The sequence below is a fragment of the Gallus gallus genome, chromosome 1 (assembly GCF_016699485.2).
Source record: "Gallus gallus isolate bGalGal1 chromosome 1, bGalGal1.mat.broiler.GRCg7b, whole genome shotgun sequence".
Classification (NCBI taxonomy): Eukaryota; Metazoa; Chordata; class Aves; order Galliformes; family Phasianidae; genus Gallus; species Gallus gallus.
In genome coordinates, this window is record NC_052532.1 from 133,937,988 (window position 1) to 133,957,272 (window position 19,285).

The 19,285-nt window shown below is 39.5% G+C and overlaps 1 protein-coding gene across 7 annotated transcripts; it reads left to right on the plus strand.

Annotated features, from left to right (window-relative positions):
* Positions 1-4,146: 4,146 nt before the first annotated feature.
* Positions 4,147-19,071, plus strand: IL1RL2 (interleukin 1 receptor-like 2). Of its 7 annotated transcripts, XM_040657368.2 has the most exons (14): positions 4,147-4,264; positions 5,403-5,589; positions 7,732-7,798; positions 8,277-8,348; positions 10,339-10,588; positions 10,869-11,061; positions 11,157-11,279; positions 12,049-12,211; positions 13,399-13,464; positions 13,915-14,035; positions 16,113-16,261; positions 16,563-16,706; positions 17,665-17,826; positions 18,332-19,071. In XM_040657368.2, exons 2-14 carry the CDS (start codon positions 5,542-5,544, stop codon positions 18,721-18,723), a joined length of 1,950 nt encoding a protein of 649 aa, XP_040513302.1. In that variant the 5' UTR covers positions 4,147-4,264; positions 5,403-5,541; the 3' UTR covers positions 18,724-19,071. The 7 variants fall into 7 exon arrangements, with proteins under 7 accessions (XP_040513302.1, XP_040513304.1, XP_040513303.1 ...); XM_040657370.2 differs by lacking the exon at positions 17,665-17,826; XM_040657369.2 differs by lacking the exon at positions 11,157-11,279.
* The last annotated feature ends 214 nt before the right edge of the window (positions 19,072-19,285 follow it).

A 19,285-nucleotide genomic window follows, 5' to 3' on the forward strand; every position in this document is an offset into this window, starting at 1 on the left:
TAACATATCAGTTGTTAGCCAAGACTTCTCATTTTCCTAGTATGCTAGTAGTCCTCCTCCCATGCAAAGTCTTCTCAAAGGGGTTATCGTATTGGCTGGGACAGCACCCAATATTTCAGCTGAAGGTGAGCTAATACCCTAAATGATGTTAGGGTGCTAAGAAACGTGTGTGTGTGATGGAGCTGGTGATCCCCATAATAGCTGGGGGGAGTGGGTACATGGCTGAGCTGTGCTGCTTGTACCATTCAGCTGCTGGATGTACTACAAGGATCTCATGGCAGCAGGATAACCCTAGTGCACTGATTGCAATGGAGAAGCCTTCAGGCAGCTCTCACAGGTCTCAGCTGACTTGGAAGAGAAACAGTTTTTTGTCATATACCACTTAACAGTAAAATGATGAACAGAGCTATCTGCTTTTAAAGACATTGGACAAAAGCTGTAAAGTCTTCAGTGCTGGCAGACCTAACCAACTCAAGGTCTGTCTGATGTGGCAGAGTTCAGAGCTTCCAGCATCTGAAGAGACATAAAATTACCTGTGAAATCTCTTATTATCTTCTCAGATTATCTCCAAGCAACGGTATTTTAATCAGTATCCTGATAAAGTCAGAATGCCTTTCTTACTGGGATATATGAATGCTTGCATCAGTACGCTGCAGGGTGCATTCCCAACTCTGTTGGAAATAGTTCACCTGATTTAAGACAGCATTTTATTTTGTTTTGTTAATCTACTAGTGACTCGTTTTTTCTCCTTAATCTGTGATTCTGGATTTCAAGTAGTTATTTTTGTATAAGAAACTAGTGGTGTCACTTCTGGATGTATGAGGAGCATAAGTAAACACTGTTATGAGCCAGGCCTCACACAATTCTCTTTCAGCTTTTGTGACATAGGTAAATCACACAGAAAACTTCTGTGTATTGTGCTGAGAGCACTAATGAAAACACTGTTATGAAAGCATTGGCTGATCCCCTGGCAAGATCCTTGTGACGTTAACAAACTACCACCACACCTTGGCTGTTCCCTTCTGAAGCACATGCTCCCAGCTTTCCAACAGCTTGCTTCCCAGCCAGCCTTGCAATTCGGGTTTTGCAGTGTAATTTGGCTTTTCCTGAGCTACCGCGATAATTGATTTCCAAGATGAAAGTGATAAGGATATCAGAGAGAAATAAAAACCAGAATAACGTGATGTGACTGAACACTGTGACGGTCCTTTTATGTTTTCCAATTATTGGATTCCTATTTTAAACTATCTAAATCGTATATATTTTCTTGCACCTTACTAATTATTTTTGAATATTTATTTGGTGTTAAATGTTTTTCTGTTCTCCAGTTGCACTGTGTGTACTTTTTTAATGTAAAAAAGCTTGTCTGTTCCTACAACTATTTAAGATGGTCCACAGAAAGATGCTGTTTCTTGAAGCAGATCTTGTTGTCTTTAAAGACTACTAGCTGCTGAATCTGTAATTCCATACTCTAGAATTCTATGAGACATTCTATGAGAATTTGGGATAGAAACAGTTTTGCCTTCCTAAGTGAAATATGCAGAAAACTTAGAATTCTGCTTTCTTATTAGTTATCATAATGTCTGTGATTGTGTCTTCATTTCTATTACCTCTGCTGCCTTCTCCCATAGTTGCCAATACCCTTCTCAAAGCAAGTAGAAAGCTTATACTATTTTGGGGGCCACATGTAATTCTTTTTTTTTCATTCTGATTGCACCGAAGACCTATTTAACCAGGCATTTTTTGAGCTAAATAACATCTTATTCCATGTTTTATTTTACTTTAAATCTGAGCTGTGCCTTATTTTTGTTACTCCTCATGATTATGAACTTGAATATGGGTCTTGTTAGTTCCATGTCTCAACTCTGAAATATTTTTCACCAAAACAGATTTCTCAAGGTGAGTTTTAAGCTTCACACATGTGTAGGTAAAGAGAGAGGATGTAGATTTGAAGGGAGGAAAATCAATAAATTATTTTCTGTGAGAGGGAAGAAAAAGACAGATTTGGCTATAAAAAGAGGCCCTGGCTCTTTGTATTTTGTAACTGCAAGATTGTTAATTACCACACTATGAGTTCAGAAATATTCCTGCAAAATGGATGTAAATGCTTAAGCCAGTTGCTCATTGTTAAAACCAAAAGTGGAATTGTTCATTAAAATGGAATTATACATTCTCAGCAATGAAAGAACGTTTAGACAGCCTTCACATTCTTAGTAAGCTGACTTTGGATGAACGGTATTAAGAAAGCCTGTTTCCTGCAGCTTTAATGGTTTTTAGATAACTACTTGCAGTGATATTTTGTGATATATATTTTCCTGTAGACTCAACAAGTTTTACAGTATCATATGTGTAAGGATATTCTGAATGTCTTTAGCAAAGGTTAAAGTTGCAGAAAAATATACATAAAGGGCTTTACAATTCTGCTAGCTTTAAATTTACTCCTCTCAGTTTCTTTTGAGAAAGAGATAGTTGACTACAATGATTGGCTACACACTATATAGCTTCGCCCTAAAAACACTTCTGGGTGCCTTAGAAACACTGTGCGACTATAGACTCTTTTCATGTGGAAGGGATGATTTACCAGCACCAGGTAACACACAAGTCTATAGAATTCTATAATTTCCTTTTAAAAGGTAGCAATTACATTTGCTTGCCAATATTACTTGTCCTAAAAGCAAACAAACAAAAAGAAAATTTCCCCCGCCCCCCCCCAAAAAACCCCCAAACTTTGTATCATAGAATTGTTAAGGCTGGAAATGGCTTCTTAGATCATCTTGTCCAACTATCAGCCCATTCCTACCATGCCCACTAACTATGTCTCTCAGTGCCACATTCTTCAGCATCTCAAGGCGCAGTGATGCTACTATCTCCCTGAGCAGCCTGTGCCAGTGCCTCACTGCTCTTTTAGAGAAGGAAATTTTCCTAACATCCAGCCTGAACCTCCTCTGGTGCAACTTGAGCCTTCTCATCCTACCACTGTTAAGTGGGAGAAACAGCTAACCTCCACCTCACTGCAACCTCCTTTAAGGTCATTCTAGAGAATCTCCCACGAGCTTCCTTTTCTTCGGACTGAATGATCCCAGTTCCCTCAGCTTCTTCCCATAGCTGCTCCTCCAAGTTTGTGCTCCAGACCCCTCACAGCTTCATTGTCCTTCTCTGTACGCGGTCCAGGGCCTCGATGTCTTTCTTCTAGTGAGGGGCCCAGAACTGAGCACAGCACTTGAAGTGCAACCTCACCAGTACAGGGGGTTGATCATCACTTCCTTGCTCCTGCTGACTGCACTATTTCTGACACAAACCATGATGCCATAGTCCTTCTTGGCCACCTGGGCACACTACTGACTCATGCTTAGCTGGCTGTCAACCAGCACCCCAGATCCTTCTCCTCCATACAACTTTCCAGCCACTGTGCCCCAAGACTGTAGCATTGCCTAGGGTTGCTGGGACCAAAGTGCAGGACCTGGCACTTGATCTTGCTGAACCTCATACAGTTGGCTTCAGCCCACTGATCCAGTGTATGTCACAGCATGCCTCCAGCTACCACCACATCCCTTGCTTTGGCGGAGGACATGTGCAGGCGTAGCAGGGCGTAAACTCTCATCTGTGGTTATTATGCGGTGAGCAGGATGGCAAATTAGATTACGTTTATCGTTGGTAAATACAACTTAGAAATAGCACCAGAAAAAGCACGGAGGGAGGAGTAGGGCAAGATTGTTCTCCATAGAGAACTTTGTAGATGGCTTAGCAAACGTGCTTACACTGTACCTTTAGCAGCAATGAGAACCTGTCTCGGCAGTTCCACAGAGCTCAGATTTCTGCTTGCCTTGGGAGGAGCCTTTGCTCTGCCTTGCTGTGTGTTTTTGGGTCAGTCAGTCGTTGACAACGTAGCATGAGAATGCCCCTGTGTGATTCTGTTCACACTTCTTATTCCAGCAGTGGCATGTGAGTGAAGCAGAGAACTGAGGAACGCTGGTGCAGTGCTGCCAGGGCAGCAACAAGCTTAGTAAGCTCAAAACAAGCAAATAAATAAATAAAAGGAAAAAAAAAAAATCAACAGCAACCCAACGAGTGACGGCCTGTTGCGATCGCAGCTGAGGCAACCAAGCCGGGCGGGGAGGGGAGGGGAGGGAAGCCCAGCGCTGACACGGGGCCGCCTCACCAGCGCAGGCACGGTACGGGAGGCTTCGCCGGCTGCTGCTGTCGCGACACGGGGCCTCTCCGCTTCCGTCAGCACCGCATGGCCGGGCCGGGAGCCCAGCGGCAGGTAGGGAGCGGCGGGGCTTCCCGCGGCAAGGCCGGCCCGAGGGCGAGGCGCTTTTTCGCGGTGGGAGTCCGTCCCTGCGCTGGGAGGGAGGGGGGCCGCCATGCCGAGCTGGGACGTTTTGGACCCACACGTGGTAATGGGGTGTCGGCGGTTCATGGTATAACGGCTAAAAATGGATAGGGGTGAGACCCTCAGCTCTGTAACTGGCTCTGTACAGGTGTGCTGACAACAGCTCTTGTGTGTGTGTTTGCGGAACAGAGGGGAAGGAACACAGAGGTTTGTCACAACCATTTTTCCCGTATCAGAGGGGAGAGGCTTAATAAGCTCTCAAGAAGACTCATAGCATACCTTGCAGTCAATAGAAGCGGTTAAGGTATATGTATTGAATGATTTATGTCGAAGAAATACCTGTTAGTTCTCTACTCTGCCCTGGTCAGGCCTTATGTGGAGTATTGTGTCCAGTTCTGGGCTCTCTGGTACAAAAAACACAGAGATCTCCTGGAGAGAGTCCAGTGGAGGGCCACAAAGATGGTAAAGGGCCTGGAGCATCTCCCAAATGAGGAAAGGCTGAGTAACCTGGGTCTGTTCTGCCTTGAGAAAAGAAGACTCAAAGGGGATCTGGTCAATGTTTATAAATATCTAAGGTGAGGGAGGCAAAGGGATGAGGCTGGACTCTTTTCAGTGGTGTGTAGTGATAGGAAAAGGGAAAACGGCCACAAAATGAAGCATAGGAAGTTCTACACAAATGTGCATAAGAGCTTCTTCACGGTAAGGGTGACGGAGCACTGGAAAAAGCTGCCCAGGGAGGCTGTGGACTGTTGCACATTTTAATCCATCCATGTGTTTGAATAAGGCAAAGTACCTTAAGTGTGCAGTAATTCCCGTGAGCCAAAGTTCTGATGTCTCATTTTTTTTTTCCTTTCTTTTTTAATTGAGCAAATCAACTTTGAAAGGACTAAACAGCAGAGGAACAGATGACTGTACTAACTTAGTCTCAGATTTTTACGAAAATTTTGCTTTACATGTGCTATCACGGATGTTGTCACTGTAATTTGGTTGCATATATCAGCAGAGACCTTTCTTTCCCTCTCTTTTTTTCCCTCTCTTTCCCTCAATTGATGAGATTATTTTCTTCCAGGCTGAAGCTTTGTGGACATGTCCTCGGATGCAAGGAGTTTTTTCCCCTCTAGAAAATATGGGCAAAGATAACACCAACTGGTTGTAGTCCTGAGTGGTTAAGCTCTGCAGGTCAATTGCAGGATCAAGATGTGGACAAAATGGCTGGGAAAAGGAAGAAATTTATCTCTTTGTCATGGCAGAGTGTGGTGGGTAAAACATTTGCACTTAACTCTGCAGTCAAAGCTTATTATTTTTATCATGAGTTATGCAAAGACACGTACAGAGCAGAGCCTAGTTTTCTTGTCATTTGTAACTTCCGTATATATGAAATTTTTTTCTTTATGAAAAGTCAGATACAAGTATGAGTCTCCTCAGAGGAGTTCACGTGCTTGGTTTTACATAGTGCTATATATTTGCAGCAATTCTCTGTTGGCAACAAGACAAGTTAAAAATTGAACTGTTTAGAAAGAGCACGGAATTCATAGAGAAGTAGGATTCTGAAAAACAGTTCTTCAGAACACGACAAAATATTACTTTTGAGTAGTTTCCATGTCTACTCGTAGGGGCAAAAAGCTGCTTGGGAAAGAATTTGAGAAAGAATGATGAAGTAAGGAAATATGCACTGTAATAAACAGAGTTTAGGAAGAGCCCATATCTGGTCATTACTGAAGTCCATTCAGTCCTGTTTTCCCTTCAAACTGTTTCCATTAAAGTATTGTCATCTTCTTTAAGTACAGAAAATTTAAGAATTAGTGTCTGTTCATCACAATTAGTGAAGAAAGTTGAAACTTTTGTACAAACACATGTAAATTCCCTCTAGTGATTTGGAGCCTAGTGTGTTTCTTATTCTGTTCAGCATTCTTTTGAGGGAAGACACCCCTCCTTAGGATCTAAGCAAGAAAAGGCGTGCCTTGTAATTAGAGCAGAAATTTGCAATGAGGAGGTAGGGAAAAGAAGGGGAAGGAGGAAAGCAGGCACTGCAAGAAGCAGTGAGTATGACTCAATGCACAGCACACTCCTGAGTCAGTTTGGTGAAGAAAGACACAGCAGCTGAAAGTGTCATCTGTAGCTGTTGTATAAACTGGTGATAGGCTAAAGATTTTTAAAAGGATGGGATTATCCAGATTGTTCTTCAATTTGAATGACTGCTTTTATAGTTGTGTAAAAAAGTAGGTATCTGCAGCGGGTAGCTGAGTAGAAACTGTTGTGAAAATGGAACTAGCAGAAGTGTTGATAAATTATTAAGAAGTAGTACAGAATACATCATAGATTCACTTTATTGATCTGTAGTGCACAAATATTTTGATGACTGGATGTCATTTCTGGTCTCCCTTCCTCCTCAGACAAGCCATGGTGTACCTGGAGAACTGGAAATAGTTGTAGTGGGGAGGGAGTTCTAGAGGTCACCTTGTCCAACCTCTGTTTCAGCGGGGCCACCCACATTAGGGTGCCCAGGCCCACATCCAGGTGGCTTCTGGAGATCTCCAGGGAGATGCAGAAGGGAGTGGTAAAGATGATCAGAAGTGTGAAACCAGGTTCCATCTAAGAGTCAGTTAAAGAGACTGAGATAAGCGTGGGTAAACAAGAACTGGGGAGGAGCATACTGGATATGTACAAAATCCCATGTGCGTGACATGCTTAGTAAGAAATGTTCACTCATAGTTTCTTTTTTGTTCTTCTAGTACAATAAATGCGTGCTGTCAGGTGAGATGAGCAGGTAACATGCTTAAAATAAGCAAAGGCAATTCCTGTGTTTCCTGTGTCAGTGTATGAACTTTGGGGCTCTTTGCCAAAGGATGTTTCTACGAGTTCAGAGGGGGTTGTACTACATTCTTGAGAAAGAATCTACTGAGGGCTACCAGCTATTGAGAAACTAACTGTAATGTCATAAATTGATGAAGTGAGGGAGGCTGAGAGGAATGTCTGTATATTCTTGTTCTTTTGCACTTTTGTTCTCAAGTAATCTGCTATTGGCCACAATTTGATACAGAACACTGCTTTAAGAGGGGCCTCTGATCTTGTTGGCACAGATGTTCTTACATATGCTTCCCCTTTATGTTCAGTCAGAAGTTAGCCTTCCAGTTTTAAGAAAGTACATGTTTTGTAGTGGGATGGCCCTGTAATTGTTGCTTTTTAGTCCTGGAGATGGTCGTGTTTTCCTGTAAGGCAGATAGTTCCTTTTACTATGCTACAAGCATATAATGCGTGTTGAAAACCTAGTATAAGAAAAGTACAGTTTATAAAAGACACCGTATTGATAATAGAAACTGTAATGCACATGTTGATTTTCAGTTGTAGAAGTTTATCTTGGAAACCACTAATTTAAGAGTTTCTTTCCTTTTCTGTAGGGAAACATGACAGCAAAAATATTTTCCTGTAAGATCACAACAGCATTTCTTTCTTTAATTATTGCAGGTAAGTTAATTGGTAACTATAGAAAGTCTTATTCTGAAATTTTTCACACAAGTAATACTGTTGGTGTTTTGTACAAATGGCTGTGAAAGTCAAATTTATGTGGATATCAGGCAGGTTTTTTAAACAGTTCTGAAAGCAGAAACCTATCAAACATATAAAATGTCTTATTTTATATATTTTATATATATATATTTTATATATTTTATATATATATATATATTTTATATTATATATAAAATATGACATTTTATATACTCACTGCATCACTTAAGTTGGAAGACACCTCTTGAGAACGTTTAATTCATCCTCCCTGCTCAAAGAATGGTGACCCACAACAGTTTGTGCAGGGCCATGAACATCTCCTCAGTGTTTGATCAACCTCTCCATTAAAAAAAAAGAATAAAAAACAAAAAGAAAATGTTTTCTTGTGTTCAGATGGAATCTCACGATGTAAGCCCCTTCTATCTTGTCCTGTCAGGGAGCACTGCTGTGAAGGATCTGGCTCCCTCTTCTTCATTCTCTCTCATCAGAAGTATACATTTGCACACTGGTAAGATCTGCCCCACTACTGATCATCTTCTCCAGGCTGAACAGTCCCTGGTCTCTCAGCCTGCCTCCTAGTTCCACTCTCCTAGTAATCTTGGTGGCCCTGAGCTGGAATCACTCCAGTAAATCCATGTCTCTCTATGCTAGGAAGTCCCACTCCAGATTTGTCTCACTAGTGCTGAATAAAGAAAGATTCATCTCCCTCAGCCTGTGGATGATGCTCTTCTTAATGCAGCCCAGGACACCTTTAAGCCATCCTTGCTGTGATGGAGTGTTACTGGCTTATGGTCAGCACGTTGTCCACCAGGACCCCGAGGTTCTTCCTCTCAGAGCTGCTTTCCTAGGTAGCCTCTAGTGTGTGCTGGTGCCTGGGGGATTTCTTCCTGTACGCAGGACTTCATATTTCCCTTTGTTGAGCTTTTGTGAGGTTCCTTTTAGCCCATTTCTCCAGGCTGTTGAGGTTCCTCTGAATGGTAACATAACCTTCTGGTGTATGAACCGATTAAAGGAATTGTAATTGTAATTTTCTTAGAATCACAGAATCATAGAATGGGTTGGGTTGGAAGGGACCTTTAAGATCACCTAGTTCCAGCTCCCTACTATAGGCAGGGACACCTCCCTCTAGACCAGGTTGCCTGGCCTTGAATGCTTCCAGGAAGGGGGCATCCACAAGCTCGCTGGGCAGCCTGTTCTGGTATCTCACCACCCTCACAGAAAAGAATTTCTTCCTGATATCTAGTCTAAATCTACCCTTTTCCACTTTAAAGCCATTTCCCATCATCCTGTCGCTACATGCCGTTATAAAAAGCCCCTCCCTAGCTTTCCTGTAGGCCCCCTTCAGGTACTGGTAGAAGTACTTGAGGAAAATGCTACTTTGACATGTATGAATACTCTCTGGAAGTGCTACCTCTATCTTCACTGATGGTTGGAAAAGTAGAATTCTTGGGGAAGAGTAGAAAGTGAAGCTTTTTTATGCTACAGAATAACACCATAATTAATGTGCAGCAATCAAACTCTGCAATTCTGATTACTCCACCTCCGAAAGATTATTTCAGAAAAGGTAAAGAGATGAATGACAATATTCTTTGAAGTGGATGGCTTCTGTATGAGATGTCATTAAATAAATGAGGAGTCCGAGGTAAAGAAAAGGTGTAGTATCTGACAGAGGTCTGCAAAATAATGAATACTATAGAGAAGGCAAATAAAGGAATGTTTATGTTGCCATTTCTCGTGACAAGAAATGCATTATGCCCAGAGAAATGTTACAAGGCAAGTGTTTTGGGCTGCACAAAACCTTGAATGGCTGTGTGTGGCTGTTCTATTGTAACGAAATGAGTTATTTTAAATAAATAGAATACTGACTCTGGAATGTGACCAGTATATCCAGAGTTGGTGCCTATTTTCATTGTACTGACAAAATCTCTTGATGTTGCTTTTTCCCATGTGAATCTTCCTGGATTCAGGGAAAGAAAACGAGTTCATTGCTAAGCATTTGAATAATTACTTTCTCATGAAGTAAGGGGTGAGTTGAAATTTTCTTTGCAAATTTAATATTTGTGCAACTAGAACTTTTAACTTTCTGTGTCCCCGTAGGATATCTGAGTACTGCAGCATTTGCTTTGACTATAGAGAAGTGAAAGTAATAAATAAAGACACTAAATGTGAAATTTGTGCATCCAAATTTGTGGGTGTGCTTGGAACAGCCTGGAGAAATACAAGTACTTTAGTCATTTGCATCTGAAATAACGCAGACAAATGATGAGTGTAAAGTTTATATTCAGAAAACAGCATTTCATTTCAATGGCATAACTGTATCTGTATACTATTGAATAATGCTTTGAATTCCAGAGACACAAGATTGAAACAGTATTGTTAGATGACTTAAGAATGTAGGTGGAAACTCAATAAACTTTGTAAGTATAATCAAGAAGCAACTTCAGTGTTTTGTTTCACATTGTTTGAGATTTTATTTAATGTTTATCTCTTTCCTTTAGAGAAATGTGGAGCATATGATGTGATGTTCAAGCATAGTCTTGTGCCTGATGGGCAGCCTCTTGTTATTAAATGTTCACTGGAAAAGAGCTTCAGTTTTAAAAGTGGAGACTGCAACTTAACGTGGTATAAAGTTGGTAACAAGACAGCTGTGCCTAGAGACAAACTTGCTAGAATTCATCAGCAGAAGAGTTTAATTTGGTTTCTCCCTGCAATATTAGAAGATTCTGGAAATTATGAATGTGTCATAAGGTGAAAGTTAAAAAAAATTACATTGCTATAGAAATGTGTTGCAAACTTTTAGAAAGAAAGTAGGATTTGGGGGGCGAGAGAAATGCTGTTTGAGAAAGTATGTTACTAAAACTAACTTCATGTTGGGGAATGGAAGTCTTATATATATATTTTTTTCGCAAGTTGGTAAAACTTGTAAGAGGATTTGTCACGTTCTGTCCTCTCTTTCTTCAAAAAGAATACTGTGTATTTTCGAGTTGGAAAATATGTCAAGTATCTAAATTTAATTATGTTATATTAGTTGCAGGAATTTGACAAGCTGCAGCAAAATGTCTACAGAAGTAACAGTTTTTGAGAGGACTGATGGCTTATGCTTAAATGAAGATTTTGCTGTAGAGGAGGTGGTATTCACTTCATCATCTGCAAGGGTTGTGTGTCCACACTTGGATCACTTCAGGAATGAGGAAAATATTCTACCTGTTCGCTGGTATAAGGTAAAAACAGCCTGTTTTGTCACAGAATCATAGAATGGCCTGGGTTGAAAAGGACCACAATGATCATCTAGTTTTAATCCCCCTGCTATGTGCAGGGTTGCCAGCCACCAGACCAGGATGCCCAGAGCCACATCCAGCCTGGCCTTGAATGCCTCCAGGGATGGGGCATCCACAGCCTCCTTGGGCAACCTGTTCCAGTGATTAGAACTGTCACAATGGTCAGTTATTTAAAATACAAGTAACTGATGTTTATGAATTGTAGTAGAAAAATTACAGATTTATTATAAATGTAAAAAAAAATGATTTAAAGAAAAAAAAAACAGAGGAAGGAATTAAGGCATTTCACCTTGTAAAGGTGTATACAGTTTTTTTTGAGTAACAGTAGAAATTCAGTTTAAATGTAAGAAACGTTGACCCGCATATCCACTAGATGGCACCTTTATACGTCCTAGTGAAACATCGTTTTTGTTTGGAAACAGATGTAGTATGTAATTTGTGAGAGACAACATATCCATTGTGTGTTCAGTATTGCTCCATCAAATAAATGTTATTTCATATGTTTCATAAGTATTTAAAGTCTCGTTCTGTTAAGAATGTGTTGCCTTCTTCAACATTTTTGCCTTGTGCTCATACAGTCCATAAGGTACTGAGAGTATTTAAGAACTTGAAAAAATGAAGTCTAATTATTAAGTAATTCTTTGTTAATTAATACTTTTACAAATCCTGGCCCTTGCATCACACTGCCTTATTTCTCTGCTTAATATTGTAAGTTTTTTTTTTTCTCTAGGAAATGAATAAGTTTATCTGTGAATTAAAAACTAAGAGGCAAAACAAAGTGTGTTTCCCTTTTGATTCCAGCCCTCTTCCTCACAATCCACAAGGCATCCATCTCTGTGTTGTGGTCCACTGAAAGTCTGATGTGTTAAAGAGAGACAAACCATGGAAAGAGATAGTGACATGAATTAACAGAGTTCTTTACACATTTAGGACTGTCAGCTACTGGAAGGGAAAAGATTTGCCTTCTTAAACAGTGACCTTGTGATTTTCAATGTGACTGTGCAAGATCAAGGAAACTACACATGCAAAACAACATATACCTACAATGGAAAGCAATATGACATTGCACGAGACATTAGTCTGATTGTAGAAGGTAAGTAGATAAATTCACTGTTTATAAGAGTGACTCTCCAAAATCTTGTCCAGGTTTCTAATTGCAGCTAAAAACTCAATTTGTGTATAGGTATGCTTTAGGCTATTACGTTGCATCTAAGGAAGGAGGAAAGAAATGCTTGCTGAAGTTTTTGTTATTGCCACTGTGTTGGCGATTGAATGGTGGGATCAGAATTGCAGTACATTGATGCTTTGGTTAATGGGCCAGCTGCTGAGGTCCCTAAGTGAGTCCTGATGCATCTGCTCTATCCTGCCCATCTTACTTCTCTCTCTTTTACATCATCCCCTTACCACAAGAACAGCCAGTTAAACCAAGACAAACTGTAGCAGTATCTTGGTTTAGTGTGTTCTATTTCCTTCATTTTTTTGTGTGGTTTTTTACATTCCCATTGAAACACATTTTCAGGTCTATTCATCTATTGCATTCCCATCTAATGTTCTGGTTTTTGTGTGTGCGTGTTTTCTCTGTGTGTATATGTATGTGTACATATATACGTACATATATTTTTTTGTTTGTGAATATGTGATATGAATGTCATATTTATGTGATGTGAATAAACAAAATATGAGGAATATATAGCCAGAAATGACTGGCTTATGACTGGCTGTTTTTAAAACCTGCCCTTTAAACTTCTCTCTCAGTGTAGTTTCAGCTTCAGCAGCTCACTAAAGCAGTCGTATAACTCCTTTGCTGTCAATGGCTGAAAGCAGCTCAGTTGCTCAAAGACTTCAGCTGAGCAAGTTTGCACTAACATGGGTGGTTTAGGGTCCAAACAATAACACAGACACAGTTATAAGAGGAGGAAGGGAGGAATGCATCTGTGGCAGAAAAGGATGCATCTGTGGCAATCCTTTGTGTTTCACATCAAACAGGATGCTTTATGTCTTCCGTGTTGGTGTGTGCGCTCACAGATAAATTCCTCAAACTTTCAATATCTGATAAGAAATATTCCAGAATGTCCTGTAGATATCTGACAGAGTTTCTACTCAGAAGTAACAAGACCATCTTCAAAACTCTTGTTTTGAGTACTGAATAATGTCTGCAGTAAAATTGCTGACAACCCTGTCTTCAGGGCAAGATGTGTGTAGGTTGCCCTTGGGTTGTGCAGTGTTAACAGGCTGCAATACTCCTGCTTTTCTGAAAATGACTTTCTTTCTTTTGATTAGTGAGCCCACCAAAAATGCCCCCAGAAATATCTTATCCACAAAACAACTCAATTGAAGTGGAACTTGGTAAGTACTTTTCACTATAAGAAAATATTATTTTGTATCCTAGTGAAAATTCTTGCCCAAGAAGAGTGCCACATTGTGTGTTTGTTTTCTCTGGGCAAAATCTAGTTCAGTGACCAGCTCAGTTTCTCCTTTACATTACTTTCTCGAAGGAAGATTGTTTTGTTGTGGGAAGGAGGCAAGGGCTATTCCTTCCAAAGCTGCAGAAAAACTACAGGGAAAAGTGACACTGTAGAGGGAGAGGGAGATGCTATGTCCCTGGTTTGGCCTCTTCTATACTATCAGTCCCTTTGAACATGCAGATTACTGAATAGATAGACACTCTGTTAGAGGAACTTTTCTGAAAGGCTGTGGAAGCGTCCTGTGTTCTGAGTGGGGGTCTGTGGACAAAACTGCATGGCTTTTAATTAGAACATGAAAATTAACTTTTCACTTTGTAACACAATTTTATAGGCTCAGAGGTCACAGTGGATTGCAATACAACAGGTGCTGATGGGTTTGAGGTGTTTTGGACAGGCAACGGTGTGTATAATGATGTGTTTTATGTGAGCAGAATTTTTGCAAGGCCCTATAAGTAAGTATATTTTCAGATTAGAAAATACTGGGTTGGCAACCAAAGTGGAACTTTCTCCCTCTGACGTGAAATGCTTGCCTCTACCAAATCATTTTCTTTTTGAAGTAGACACTTGAAACATAGCAGATGCATGGACTTCGTGTGACATCGGGCTCCTTAGAGTCATTATTACAAATCTATCTAAATTTCCAGCCATGGAAAAAGGTGTTCTGTAGAGGCTTATAGACTCATAATTGTAATACTGTTTCTACTGAGCAAGCTCTGGACTGGCAGAGACTTCTTTCAAGTGAGACTGAGCATGTGAGGCTCAGACTGTCTCCTGTGTTCTCCTTTTCCTTCCCATCTGCCTATGTGGAAGGCTGTAAGAGGTGGAGTCTGTGCTTTGCAGGAGAACTTTAGACTTCTAGTTTTAAGAATCTTGAGGTAAGGAAGTGTAACTGAGATCGGATGGAGAGCTAGTAGAAGACTTTGTTGAGGACATTTGTACTGAAGCTTAGTGGACTAAGAAGACAAAACGAAGAGGTATTTCTAGTGATGTGTTGGGGTTTAGAAAGAAGACTAGGATATGGACTGCGCAAAGCAACTGGGAGATAACGTGAGGATGAAAGGTAGTTTAAGCAGAGCTAGGAGGAAAAGAAATTAGACTTGACTTGGAAAAGACAATGAAAATTGGAGCAGAAGGCAATCTGAAAAGGTGTCTTAGATATCATAGGTTGGGAACCAAGGAAGTGAAAACTATAGGGTTTTTGTCAGCCCTCATCTCCTGGTGATACTATGAAGGAAAAAACGTGAGCACTTTTATAAGTTATCAAGCACCATCTACGAGGGAGAAAGTGATGAAGAAACGAGAATGGAATCTTCAGTGTAAGATTATGATTCTTAGAAATAAATAAGTCCTCATCATAAAGCAAAATGGGAAATAAAATGCTGAATTCTTCTAGTGCTCACCGAGAGAAAACCCTACACAAAAGTCATATATTGTAATGTTATAAACAATCGGGCTATAATACAAAGGCATGCAGTCACTGATAATATCATAGAGGCGATGTTATCTTTTTGTATTTCCTAGCACTTAAATTATTGTCTTACTGTATTTGCAGCCATAATATTTTCTCAATCTAGTCATTTGTCTTAGCAATATTGATTCATTTACTCTTTATTCTGGTGTTCAAACTACTATGACCTGTTGCTCACATGTTGATTTGTGTGGTCCTATATATGCTCTTGATGATTAATTTCAAACTTTTACTTTGCATTTTTAATGGTAATTAGAATACATTTTTGGAGAAGAACAGCATTTGGCTAAGTAGACTAGTTAGTTAATTTTGCATCTGAGCTCTACTGTTAATGAGGTAGTAATATCCCTCTTTCGGTGCTGGTTAAAAAGTTATTTAGTTTGCACATCAGTCATGAGACACAGTGCAGATTACTCAGTGAATGTGCACGAAAATTAGCATTTTTTGTGCCCTTGTAAAATGTACAGTGAATAACGTGTATCTTAACAGTGCAGCCTGATACTGTATCTGTTCCAAATCTGTTCTGATATGAGGCAGCAGTTTAGACTCCATTCTCTCCAGCTAGAATTGCACTGAGAGTTGGTGTTATATGCTTTGGTTGACACCTTAAATGTCTTTGCTGTCCCAGAGATCGTCACTGTAAGATGATGTCCCTGTACTGGGGCTTCTTTTTTGGGCATCTCAGATTGTGGAACTTCTCTTCCACCAAGCACTGGGATGCTCCACCTACTTTTACAGATGCTGAGAACCCCCTGCAACATGGGTTTGCATATCTTTGTAAGATACGTTTTTTATACTGTAGCCTATAGAGACCTTATATTCCACCGGGAGAAACAGCTCTTGATAGGATTTGCTGATGATATTTTCTGATGTCTACACTAAATGTCAGGAAGAGGCCCAGCTATTGTTTGGGTTTCCCTCACATAATGTGATTATTCATCTGTTCTGAAGTGTGATGGGTATTTGCAGATGGAAATGACCGTTGTCATGTTGCACCTGTTAGTGATGAAACCTTATAGAAAGGAGTGGTTTTATGGCTCTGTTTGTCACTTTCTGGACAGAGAGGAAACTGCTTATGATGGACGCCCTATGTATTCTCTGAAGCTCATAATTTCAGAAGTGCATAGTGAAGATTACGAACAACCATTTGTCTGTCAAGCTTCAAATGCCTTTGGGCAAGTTGCATCCTATATTATATTAAAACACAGAGGTAAGGAATACTGCTGTTTTTCTCTGGCTTTCATAGAAGTAATGTGGTATTGGTTCCAAATGCTGGTATATCACATCAATAGAAGGTGCATGGATTACACTTTCCTGTATTTAAGCATGTGGATGTGTGGAGGAGAAGAGTCACTGTAGTTGTGTATTTAAATAAGTCTAATTTAGTCTATTAAAATAATAGGGAGGAGGAAGTGAAAAATATGATACTCCAATGTATATTACATTTGTGTGAAAGATCAGATTTGAACAAATCCAACATTTTCTTTCTACTCTTATCATATTTTGTGCAGTTCCTGATGTACCAAGGTGGCTGACTGGAGGGCTTGTCTCTTTGTTACTTTTAATGTTTATTATTCTAATCGTCTATAAGATGTTCAAGATTGAGTTGGTGCTTTGGTATCGTAATTCTAGATGTGCCTTTGTAAGTAAGGAAGGTATGTGAATGTGACCACTGTATGTCAGTGTAACTAGCCTGTTGCTTTTTATTTTTTTTCTAATTGCTATTACTTCCAAACAATTATATGATTGTTTAATAGAATGTATTTGGAATTTCCTTGAGAATTTTCAGATACATATGGAAAGATCTTTTCAGTCACATAGGTAAAATATGTAATCCTAATTGAGGTAATAAACACTACGTAATATTTAAGGCAGTTAAGGTGAGATAGGTCAAAAAGAACCCCCTATTTCTTCCAAAGTTGTTTCTTTGCGTGTGGATTTATGGTCACTCTGATGGTGGTCAATAGGTGTCAGCAGAGCTACATCCTGTAGACTAGCTGTAGAAAACTGCATGTTAGGTATTTATATTGAAAATGAAACTCATTTGCTGAGGTGTTTTTTTCTTTTCCAACTTTTCACTTCTGTATATAACTTTACTTATAAATCCAGCAAGTTATGATGGTTACATTCTACTAGTTTTCTATTCTGTGATACTTCTAATGTGTTTCTACTGCTGCAGTATAGACAAATCCATTGGATATGTGTGAGTGATGGAAATAAGTGCAACATAATATGTATTGTGCTTGGGCAGCCCTCAGAATTAGACTGTCTTAAATTCCCAAGAGCTCAAAAGTAAATGGATTATGTGCATTAAGGTAGCTAACATTTATTCACAGCTGTTTGAAGTATTTTCACATGAAAGTAATTTCAACTTTTAACAAAAGACAAGTTTTCCTAGAAAACTTACTCTATTTTCCTAATGAAAAATCGATCCAAGAAACGATGTTTTATAGCTTGTCCTAAACTTAACTTACTAAGTTTGGCTCTGTTACTCTGTCAGACAACTATGAATCAACCCCTTATAACTGTTTTAAGCAATCCAGAATGAAACCTCGCAGTATAGGCGTGCTGCTGGTTTTTAGTTTTTAACAGAAATATGTTTGTTTGTTTTAGATGGAAAAATCTATGATGCATGTGTCCTGTACACAAAAGGCAGTGGAGGCAGCAACTTCTGTCGTCTGGAAACCTTTGTTCTTAGAATACTCCCCAGTGTTTTAGAACAACAGTGTGGATATAATCTCTTTATATTAGGAAGGGATGACCTACCGGGAGAAGGTATGGTTTAATTAGCAGAGTTAATACATTGCTTTTTTACACAGTGTTCTAGGGTTAGAAAATTATATTTACAACTGACAAAACATTTATTATTATAAACCAAATTTAAAACTATGTGGGTTCTTTTTTTGTTTGTTTTTAATGGAAAATTAGACCTCTTATCCATTGGCCAATTTATTTCTAATTTTCTTGTTGTTCCTTAATCAAATTTCTGCTCTGATGGTATAACGGTACGGTCTTCTCTTTCTAAGGTAAACAAATCAGTACTCTGTAGAATTAATAATATGGTTGAGATCTTTTGAATGATAACTCTCACTGGGGAGTGCAGGAAACAATTTTAGTCTGTAAATTTGTGCAGTGGATTATGGCAGTCAGGAGAGCTTAGACCTACCAGTTCTTTGAGCTAGTCACTCTTCTATATACGTGCAATTTAAAGATAATGCAATACTTTGTGTTAATAATAAAGTTTTTATACAAACTTTGATTGTTCCTTCATTACTTCCAGCTGTGGTCAGCGTTGCTGATGAAACCTTTAAGCAAAGCAGAAGACTGATGATTATTTTGGGATCTGAAACATTTAGTTGCGTCCAGTTGGAAGATGCCTCTGAACAGCAATTAGCTATGTATAGTGCTCTTATCCGTGATGAGACCCAGGTGATTCTTATAGAAATGGATGGAACGCAGGACTACGCAAGCATGCCAGAATCAATCAGATACATTAAGCAAAAACATGGGGCTATCCAATGGAAAGGAGACTTCTCGGAGAAATCTTGTTCAGCAAATACAAGATTCTGGAAAAATGTGCGCTATCAAATGCCAGCCAAGAAAAAAGTGTCTTTTTCTGAAGTTTATTTGTCACCTCACACTTTGAACAATTCTGCAGCAAAGGCAAATTAAGATCTACTTACTAAAATAGTACCGAGACGGTAATCTGGAAATACGTTTTCTACACAAATTCTTTGTATTATGAACAGGGTTTTTTTTGTCAAGGAGTAAAAACTGCTCATCCCTTCCCAAAATTACACCTTAAAAGGACAACTGTACAACCGTGTTTCTGTTTCAGCCACAGATAAGGACACAATTTATTCAGGCTTATGCCTGAATTAAGCATTGTGGATGTTGATAGACTGTTCAGGAGTGGTGATCCGCATGAGCGTAATGTCCACTGAAGACTCAAGTGTGAAGTCTGATTGTTTTCTAATTGAAACTGCTGTTGATAAATTAAAAATGTTTATGTAGTCTGTATTTTCCTAGCAATTCTGTTCCTCTTGTTTTTGCCCCTCCATAATTATCTGACCTCCTCATTACCATAAAAATCTGCACTGTGCAAATTTTGGAGTCCACTCTTGAGTAACAAGCCTTACCCTTGTTTCTTGGAGGGGATAGGGAAATACTGGGTATATTTGAAACCCCTCACACTACTGCATGCATTTCAGTTGAACCAGTGATGATCAAGTGT